At 47.6% G+C, this 10,307-nt stretch overlaps 1 protein-coding gene across 6 annotated transcripts; it reads left to right on the top strand.

Annotated features, from left to right (window-relative positions):
- The first annotated feature begins 537 nt into the window (after positions 1-537).
- Positions 538-9,531, top strand: LOC120900272 (transient-receptor-potential-like protein). Of its 6 annotated transcripts, none has more exons than XM_040307047.1 (9): positions 538-820; positions 4,574-4,657; positions 4,769-5,264; positions 5,338-5,480; positions 5,557-6,164; positions 6,241-6,907; positions 6,999-7,362; positions 7,434-7,656; positions 7,721-9,531. In XM_040307047.1, exons 3-9 carry the CDS (start codon positions 4,836-4,838, stop codon positions 9,241-9,243), a joined length of 3,957 nt encoding a protein of 1,318 aa, XP_040162981.1. In that variant the 5' UTR covers positions 538-820; positions 4,574-4,657; positions 4,769-4,835; the 3' UTR covers positions 9,244-9,531. The 6 variants fall into 6 exon arrangements, with proteins under 6 accessions (XP_040162981.1, XP_040162980.1, XP_040162982.1 ...); XM_040307046.1 differs by having other exon boundaries at positions 538-808; positions 7,721-9,243; XM_040307048.1 differs by having other exon boundaries at positions 538-808; positions 4,736-5,264; positions 7,721-9,243.
- The last annotated feature ends 776 nt before the right edge of the window (positions 9,532-10,307 follow it).

Below are 10,307 nucleotides of genomic sequence, written 5' to 3'. Positions count from 1 at the left end.
ATCATTTTCCCAGCAATTTTGAGACATTTTCTGAGTGCTGTATGATCAGAGACGCTTGCTGATCGATCGAAGAAGATCGCAAGAGAGTTTGAATTTGTCGCTCTGCGCATTTCGCTCACGATCGGTTCAGTGAGTGGCCGCTGACGCGACCACAACCGCTGACGCGATGAATCAACCCGAAGGACAACACGGACATTAGGCACACTGTTGAGCGGACAGCCGCAGGCACGGAACGGAAATGAACGGTCTCAGGAATGTCGCAAGCCACCCATGTGCGCCGGCACAACGCGCCTCGATCGATCTTGAACCTTGCTTTTATTTCTGGCACAAGCTTGGTTTCCCCATTGCAAACTGAATATCGGCACCGAATAGGCTCGACCGTCGCCTAGCTGTTACAAACTGTCGGTGACCGGTTTTTTGTTTTTTTTTTTGTTTTTTGTTTTGCGAAACCACCTGCTTGCGCGGTTCTGTGGACGCTGGTGGTTGCATGCTTTCTTTGCGCTAGGGCCAAATCTATAAAACACCGGACAACGTTGACCGACCTTTTTGATGGCTTCTGTCTGTCACACCGTGAGCACAGAGTAGTTTGGTAGTTTGCGCCCAACGCTCGCTCGGCCTCGACCAGTGGACATCCCGTTCTGTTTTTCCCTCCTCATATTTCCTCATTCTCTATTTGTCTACCTGGAGTCTGTTTGTGTTCATTAGCGTGTTGAGGTGTGCAAGTGCTTGGTGATCAAACTTCTGGTGCAGATCGGCAGTGTCGGGCAGGAAAATTTTGCGAAACATATTGTGGAATCATCAGTTGCTGGTAGTTTAGCCGGTTCGTTGAGTATCATATTGCTTGGATTTGTAGTGTTAAGTTTACAGTAAAAAGATGATTTTATCCTCAGTCAGTGACGCGTTTGGTGAAGTGTAAATCATGTGCGGTGACCTGTGACAACTGCAAAGGAGATGCAAATTATTTGATGCAAAGAACTGTAATACTAATTTTGCCAAATTTTGTACTCAAATTTGCTAAAAACTTAACCGTCTTGTTTGCATCGCGCTGGACTACGTGCTCTTGTGATGTTTTCTTTGCGAATTCGTGTGTACGCCGTTACATCTTCCATTGTGAAGCTAAAAATATAACTTTCGTGTCCAAGAAGCGTTGCAAAATTAAATTAACACCACTTCTGTATTGACACTCCGATAAAGACGCAATTCCCCCATTCGCAACGAATTACCGCACTTGGTCAAATAGGATTCCGAACATATCATTGCCATAACACGTGCCTTTCTTTCCAGATTGATCGTTTCTCTCGATCTAATAAGCGAGAAGTATGCTGATATTGTTCCTTAATTGGTTTAATGACGTTCTGGAATAATTGTTTGAGTATTTGCTTTACGCTTCATTTTGTATGCTGCAATACAGTACAGTGAATCCTGGATCCTTTTTCAGTGATCTTGAAAGCGTGGAAAAAAATCTCTTTTGATCTGTCCGTTGCAGTATATCATCAATTCGATGATTTAATTTTTTATCATCCTATTGTGAATCGTTACCCACAGACTCTGTAGAAGTCAGCGTTATCTGTATGAGACACCTTATTATCGGATTTTTTTTTTTAATTTGCTAATAGTTGCTGTCATCTGCAAGATGATTTTATTCACTTTTTATAAAAATAAAGCTTCATTTCAACATGAAACTCTTGAGATGACTAATATATTCGTTAGCCATAAAAAACTGTTTTTTTATTCAGGAGCAATGGTTCAAAAAAGCCGTATTGCATACAAAAAGATGTAAAAATAAAAATAAACAGACCATTTTTTGATAATGTTTGCATAAAAAACTGGATTTTATTTGCAAACTGTAGAAAGTAAAACTAAGAGACACAATTTTCTTCCAAGATCATCTTGTGAAAGGTAATTATTTAAGCTTACTTGCAAAAATAAACCTTCGATCTTTGATAGATTTATTTTGGCGAGCTGCCTTTCGTCATTTATACGGAATTTTCGCCATGGTGGACGAGGACATGCAGGCTTGTTTTTAAGATCTACTTCGTTGTTTATCAGTTCCTCTTCGGTTTTTGAGACAAATTTGTTGGAGTAGAGCTAGGGCCATGTTGGTCAACTGGGGGATGTTGGGCCGGTTCACGTACTAGGATGTCATATCGAAATTTACCTAAAATGGTCGCCATGAGGTTTGGCGTCATTGCTTGCCGCTGTGATGCTTCTGAACGAAGATGCTTCACTTTGTTGGCCTTCACGGTTAGCGTTCGGCTGATATAGGTGTCAAATTTTGTAGGCAGACTTATGGGATGTTATTATTGAAAGTAAAATTTACGTTTTGTTAGTGCGAGTTACGATAACCAATGAAAAATCGACCATTTCGTCCATTATTTTTTAATGCAAACTAAGGACCAAAAATAGTTTAAGTTTTCAGATTGTCTTTGACAGAGAGTTTGAAGTTATTGTCTTCGAGGTTAATTGGAGCTCGGTTATTATAAGAGCAGTACCCGATACTTTATGTACACGGTCTTTTGGTAGTCGATGCCAACAAGATCTCAACGTTAACTTTAAACACAACATTATGGGTTTGTTATAATCAGAACTACATACTCGTTTAGAGCTAAATTTACCAGTTGGATAACAGAATCCATTATTTATGCCTTTATGGCCGGCCCCAAAATACAATCGTCTACTTGCACGACTTAACGACATGTGACGTATAATATAAATATAAAGTCTATATAAAGAAGAAAAATACATTATTTATAGCTTAGACGATAGCCAGAAACCGTTAACCGTGAAAAAGAGCCGAAGCAACTATGGCTGAAACATTTTACGCCTAAATGTATGTACTCAGCTGTCATCCTGTATGGTTCGTTGACTAGTGATGGGCACAATAGGCCTGCAGCCAGATGTGGATTGATCCGAATCCAATTGCTTTCGGATCCCAATCCGGCTTAACTCCAGAGTTAGTGGCGTGGAGAGGGAGGAGTTCTTGAGTTTGAATAATGTCCTTTTCAAATTATTGGGTAAACTTCACCATCTTTTGTACTATGAATACAGTAATGTTCAATCCGAGCCAATTGGACCTGTATTTGATGAAATGCCAAAATCACGCGCAGACACATGGCGTGAAAATATTCGCCGTGAATGTTTGGTTGCACAGTAATAGTTAATATTCTGTTCCACATTTTTGTTAAGGATTTAGAATGAAGAAACGGAGCGTAGTGGTCAGAACAACATCTTCCAGTTCATGATAAAGCGTTCTGGTCATACTCTAGATGTGGAAGCATGCAATAATTGTAGAATTGGAGTCATCTTGCAAACAAGATTGGTTCTGGTAAGGGTTGATCCAGGATGAAGCATATCCTGAGACCACGTTGTATTGTGCACTTAGTATCCCGATTCTCAGCACCAACGGTGTCAGATATGGGTAGTTCACTATGCTTCTCGTTATTGAAAAAGTGGTCGAAAACATAAAGCATCATTTTTGCAACGTTTTCTAAAACAAACGTTTTTAAGACGATATTTTTAGGTTCGTATTTAAGAAAGTGTTGCAGTTCTGCAGATAGACGTTTTATGTTTGACTTTTTTTTTCAAAAATAACCCAGTTCCATCATAATTCTAAAATTTACGTGGTAAATATTCTTTAACACTTATAAGGTTTAAAAACACGCTTTCATGAGCATATGGATCGAGAAGAAAAACACTCTTTGACATGTACCAAACAAATATGCCTCAAACAAATACTACGACACTTCTCCTTCTGCCAATAGTTTTATATTGAATGATTGCTTATTATCAAAGCTCTTATTTGCCTGAGCGATAACTAACATCCTAGAATTGCTCAATATTTACCAATTGTGATGTTGATTTCAAATCGACACCGAAAAACGCACCAGAAACATACATGATTTTACTCGTAAGGCAAGAACTTGCTCATTTTGAAAGGTATTTGTTGAGCAGTTAGGTTTGCTCGTTATGCGAAAAATTCGTAATAAGCGATACTCGTTACAGGCGGATTCACTGTACTTTGTTAGATGGCTAGGAGTATTTACTGATTGATTCTAAGATCATTGCAAGAAAAAATTATATTAATTAGACTTTTTTCTAATACATACATTCTAATCATTTAAATACATTTAAATTTATGATGTTACTCATCTGAAAAAAATATCATAAATTGTAAACAATACATTGCATAGTTATAAATCATTTGAAGTGAAATATTAGTTTCAAACAGAATAAGAATTATTTAAAACATCGTTCAATATCGTATGTATTCATAAAACATTGAAAATAGAAAATAGCGCTCGATCAGGTTCTCGCCTGTTCAATTTCATTGTATTTATTAAACTCCATACTTTTAACTACACACACACCGAATTTACATTGCAATAAACTACAATCGGCAACTGAATACGTTTCCAATACAAAAATACATACGTAGTTACGCTTCAATGAAGGCAACATGTGGCCTGCGCAAATATGAGTAATTTACTTTTTCGTGTGTTGATCTTATTCATCTTATTCTTATTCATTCATAAACAATTGTTTCTCTCATTTTCTCTCTCTCTCTATAATTCAGTACTTAAAAGCGTAGTTGACCATACAATTCCATTCCATAAGCTAGTCTCCAAAGATTCGACATCCAGCGTGTAGCGGAGTGCAGGTAAAAAATCACTACTCGATCAGTCGTTTTTCTAGTTCTGAGTGTGTGTAGTGCTCACAGAATCTTTGATCTACCCAGTGTATTGCTCTTTCTTCCCACCGCCCCTCACAGTGCTCTACACCGATGTGTGCTCTGAACTAACTAGTCAACAACGTCAGCTTAAAAACCGCTCCACGCGATGGGAAACGAAAAGAAGGACCCCGGCGGGGTTGGCGTCCAGATCGAGTCACCGTCCCCGGTGCCGTCCGGTTGCGGTGGTTCGGCCGCCTTTAACATGATCACCAACATCAATCTGCCCGTGCCACTGTCGCTCGAGGAGAAAAAGTTCCTCCTCGCGGTGGAACGTGGCGATCTGGCGAGCGTCAAGCGGATCCTCCAACGGGCCCACCGGCGACGCAACGTGAACGTCAACTGTGTAGATTCGTTGGGGCGAGGGGCGCTGACGCTGGCCATCGAGAACGAAAATCTCGAGATGGTTGAACTGCTGGTGATCATGAATGTGGAGACGAAGGACGCCCTGCTGCTCGCGATCAACGCGGAGTTCGTCGAGGCCGTGGAGTTGCTGCTGGAGCACGAGGAGCTCATTCATAAGGATGGTGAACCTTACGTACGTTACTTGTTGGATCGCGGATTTAATCAATGGTCACACTTACCTCGGATCGTTTTTTTACTTTGCGCAGAGTTGGCAACGGGTGGATATTAACACAGCCATGTTCACGCCGGACGTTACACCGCTGATGCTGGCTGCCCACAAAAACAACTACGAGATCCTGAAGATTCTGCTCGATCGTGGCGCAACCTTACCGATGCCTCACGATGTCAAGTGAGTGGGGACGGGGTTCAAGCTTTCGGGTCGTTTTGAAGCTTTCAACTTCCTTCCTTTTCTGCCCCCCACACAGATGTGGTTGCGATGAGTGTATCCGTCGCTCGTCGGAAGATTCACTGCGCCACTCGCTGGCCCGTGTGAACGAGTACCGTGCGCTGGCAAGCCCGTCACTGATTGCGCTCAGCTCGCAGGATCCGCTGCTGACGGCGTTCCAGCTGTCCTGGGAGCTGCGCAATCTGGCCTTTGCCGAGCAGGAGTGCAAATCGCAGTATCTGGAGCTGCGCCACCAGTGTCAGAATTTCGCGGTGGAGCTGCTGGACCAGTCCCGCAGCTCGCAGGAGCTGGCCATCATTCTGAACTACGATCCGGAATCGCCGCCCTACATGGATGGCGATCACATGAAGCTGACCCGGCTGGAGCTTGCGATCGACTACAAGCAGAAGAAGTTTGTGGCCCATCCGAACATTCAGCAGCTGCTGGCGGCCATGTGGTACGAGGGTGTGCCCGGTTTTCGGCGCAAATCGGCCGTGGAGAAGATTGCCATCATCGTCCGTACCGCGGTACTGTTCCCGATCTACTGCATGCTCTACATGATTGCGCCGTCCTGCGAAACGTCCAAGTTTATGCGCAAACCGTTCATGAAGTTCCTGATCCATGCGTCGTCGTATCTGTTCTTCCTGTGTAAGTCATATGCGCCAACTAACACCTTGCTCTGTTCCTCCACTCATTCCGTTTTCCCTCCTCTGCAAATGCATAGTTTTGCTCATTCTCGTTTCGCAACGGGCGGAGGTGCAGGTGGTGCTCCTCTTCGGCACGGAGAGCATGAAGCGAGCGCTGCAGGAAGAGTTGGCCCGCCAGCGAGGCAACGGGCCAACGTACCTCGAGTGCCTGGTCGTCATCTACGTGATGGGCTTCATCTGGGAGGAGACGCAGGAAATTTTCAAGGAAGGCATCCGCAGCTACCTCCGCAACATGTGGAACTTTATCGACTTCTCGCGCAACTTCCTCTACTGCTGCGTGGCGCTGCTGCGCGTCGTCGCCTACATCCAGCAGACGTCGCAGATATCGGCCGACCCGAGCACGGCCTACATCGCGCGCGAACACTGGGACGACTTCGATCCACAGCTGATCGCGGAGGGTCTGTTCGCGGCGGCCAACATCTTCTCCGCCCTGAAGCTGGTGCACCTGTTCTCGATCAATCCGCACCTGGGACCGTTGCAGATTTCGCTCGGCCGCATGGTCATCGATATTGTCAAGTTTTTCTTCATCTACTCGCTCGTGCTGTTTGCGTTCGCGTGCGGTTTGAACCAGCTGCTGTGGTATTTCGCTGATCTGGAGAAATCCAAGTGCTACAGCTTGAAGGGTGGCCTGCCGGATTGGGACAACCAGGGCGATGCCTGCATGAAATGGAGACGATTTGGAAAGTGAGGGCGTGATTCGTGAGGAAGATCTCAAACGATCGTTGGCATGCTTTCACACGTTATTTTCTTTCATTTCTTCCCCCCTTCGTTACAGCTTGTTCGAGTCCTCGCAGTCACTGTTTTGGGCCAGCTTCGGTATGGTGGGGCTGGAAAACTTTGAGCTGCAGGGCATCAAGTCATACACGCGCTTCTGGGGCCTGCTCATGTTCGGCTCGTACAGTGTGATCAATGTGATCGTACTGCTGAACCTGCTCATCGCCATGATGTCCAACTCGTACGCGATGATCGACGAGCACTCCGACACGGAGTGGAAGTTTGCCCGGACGCGCCTCTGGATGAGCTACTTCGAGGAGAGTTCCACGCTGCCGCCACCGTTCAACATCTTCCCGAACATGAAGCACGTGATGCGCCTCTTCGGCAAGAAGAAGAAGCGTGATCTCAAGCGTGAATCGACCATTGTAAGAAGTCCTATCCACCCCATTCCATCCGAATGATTAATTGTTTTGTTGTACTCCCCACACAAACCCAGCGTCGTAAGGAAGATAAGGAGCGGGCCGAACGGTACACCAACGTGATGCGGGCCCTTGTTTGGCGCTACGTCTCGGCAATGCATCGCCGCATGGAACAGGATGCAGTCACCGAGGACGACATCAACGAGGTCAAGACGGAGATCTCCGCCATGCGCTACGAGCTGTTGGACATTTTCGAGAAGAACGGCATGGATGTGTCCGCCGTTGATCGCAAGGAGAAGGGTAAGTTGTTGTCCCGATTGCATTCCGATAGCAGGACACCTGATGTGCTTTGCTCGTCTTGCAGCCGTGTTGGCGAAGCGTATGAAGATCTGGGAGCGCCGGCTCATGAAGGACTTCCAGGTTGCGCCGGTAGAGATGACCGAGCAGGAGGCCGAAGAGGAGGAGGAAGAGGACGCGAATCCTCTCGCCCGGTTCCGGCGGGTCGCCAAGAAGGTGGCCAACAATACGACCTCCGCCAAGTGGGGCCAGGTAATGACCGGTGTCGGCGTGGAGATAAACACGCAAATCGGTCGCTGTCGCAATCGGGACAGCTTCCGTCAGCAGCAGCAGCTCCAGAAGGCCATGGCCGAGGCGCGCCGTCTGGTGGAGCGCAGTCCGTTGCCCCGCTCGCGCAGCGCTTCGCCCGGCATCGAAGCCTACGCCGACGAGACGACGACCACGCTGCTGAACCTGCTGAGCCAGCTGGCCGAGGAGGGTGACGCGTCGCCCGGTAACACCCTCAACCTGCACGACGCGAAGAGCGGTGCGGCCACGCCGCTGAACATGCTCACCGCGCAGCTGCAGGCCGCCCTCAGCAAGACACCGTCGCCGCGCATGGGCAAATCGCCGAAGCCGGCCGGCGGTGGGCTCAGCGTAGCGACCGGCGATGGTCGCTCACGCTCGCCCGGCGGCCTATCGCGGCTCGAGGGCCCATCGGTGGCCAGCAAATCGCCGCTCGCGTCCATCGCCGGCAGCAAATCACCTTCTCCGGACGGCACACCGGCGCCGGAGAAGAAGAACAACCTTCAGGTGAAGTCACCGCCCCCTCCGCCCATCATGTCGCCACCGCCCTGCAAGTCCCCTCCGCCGTCCGCGGTGCAGTCACCTCCGCCGCCGATCCTGCAGTCGCCGCCGCCGACCATCCACATCACGCGTACCGAGTCGCAGCTGGTGAAGAAGCAATCCGGCTCGAAGGACAGCAACGAGTGCGAGGAGGAAACGGGTGCTCCGTCCTCACCTCCCCCAGCGGCGGAAGTGCCAACCGTCGTGCACAGTGACGATCCGGATCCACTCGTGTCGGGCGTTAACTCGCCGCCGAAGGTTATCAAGCGCAAGGCGCCGGCACCGGTTCCGGCCGCGTCCACCGGGGAGGACATTGCTGTGGCACGCCCGGTTGCTGTGAAACCGCAGCCCGGGCAGGGTATGCTCCCACCGCCACCGTCGAAGGAGGACGGTGGTGCCGCCCCTGCCGGCACCATCATTCCAACCTTAAGCACCACACCGGCAACGCCGCTTCCCTCCCACAAGGCCGTTGCTGCTCCCAGACCACCGTCACCGTCAGCGCCTCCAAAGGTAGCTTCGCCGCCACCAACCGTCGCGAGCCCACCGCTGGTGCCGCTCATCAAAACCGAACTAATGGCCGACGGTGAACCATCGGAAGCGGGCAAGAGTTGCTCGACCGGCAGCAAGGAGAGCCTGATCGTTGGCGGTGGCGACGCGTCGGCCGATGCGGCCCGGGCCGCCTCCTCGCCGGTCTGTCTTCGTCCGTACCGCAAGGTGGACGATGTGACCACCATCAAGCGTCAGCCGAAGAGTGGTTGGCTGTAAACGAATCAGGCCGATGACCTGGGGGCGTGGAAGGCAGCTTCGTTGTGTGATACTCGCATGAGGTGGTGGTGATAATGATAACCTAAAAAAAAAATACAAATAGAATTTGAATCAGCAGATGCACTTAACAATTCCAACTAACTAAACGAAAAAGGCTTAGCATCTGCAGACAAGAAAAAGCTTTTCCACGTGAAACCTATGTTTGTTGTATTTGAAATTTACCAAATGAATAAAACAAAAAACTGACTAAAGGCATCCTTTTGCAATGAGAGAGGGCCGCCAACCAAACAATCGAACTTTTCTCTAGCAAACGTCATCATGAGCTTCCAACACACCGAAAGCACCGTATTTATGTTCTTTTGTTTCCAATATGGGATGTATATATTTTTATTTCTGTTTTCGGTTGGACATCGTGCATCGGTGCCGATTTGTTCCACTAGATACAAATAGATTTAGATTAGTGATTTCCCGCACTGCCGCCGCTTTGCCTTTGGAAGGACCACCAACTGAACCAAGGGTACAATGAGTATACGGCTCGGCGAAAAATTGAAACCTCTTTCACTGTTGCCCTATCATATTGCACATTGCCTGGTTGCGGATCGTGGTTCCTTCGCCAACGTTTATCCCCATTCTCGCTAATATTCACCACGGTTAAGCTTCCTATCCTGACGTCTCTCTGTTGCTTGCGGAATAGTATTAATGTATCTGATTTTATATCTTTAACATGAAGCAGGTCTCTTTTATAAAGAGCAAGTATATTGTTTGTGTACGAGTTGTAACTGTCACCCTGTCTATTGATAGCTTTTATGTTTAGCTCATATTATAAATCATTTTAATGTTTCAAGTTGGGCGGGGATAATGTATGCAGGATATGTAGGTTTTGTAATTGTGATTGTTGTATGTTGATTTCGCTGTTTTCGCTTTCTCTCATCGCACATCGCACCGCCTCTATCTCGTGGCAAATGGGTTAGATATTTTCTATCGCTTGTCTTTACACGTTTCTTAGCACATATCTAACAGGAGATCAAACGGTTCCGATTTGCTTGCAATCCTAGACTCTCGCG

Source organism: Anopheles arabiensis, chromosome 3 (genome assembly GCF_016920715.1).
Source record: "Anopheles arabiensis isolate DONGOLA chromosome 3, AaraD3, whole genome shotgun sequence".
In the NCBI taxonomy this organism is placed as follows: domain Eukaryota; kingdom Metazoa; phylum Arthropoda; class Insecta; order Diptera; family Culicidae; genus Anopheles; species Anopheles arabiensis.
The sequence above is the reverse complement of the archived record's forward strand: the minus strand, read 5'-3'. Positions and strand labels throughout refer to the sequence as shown.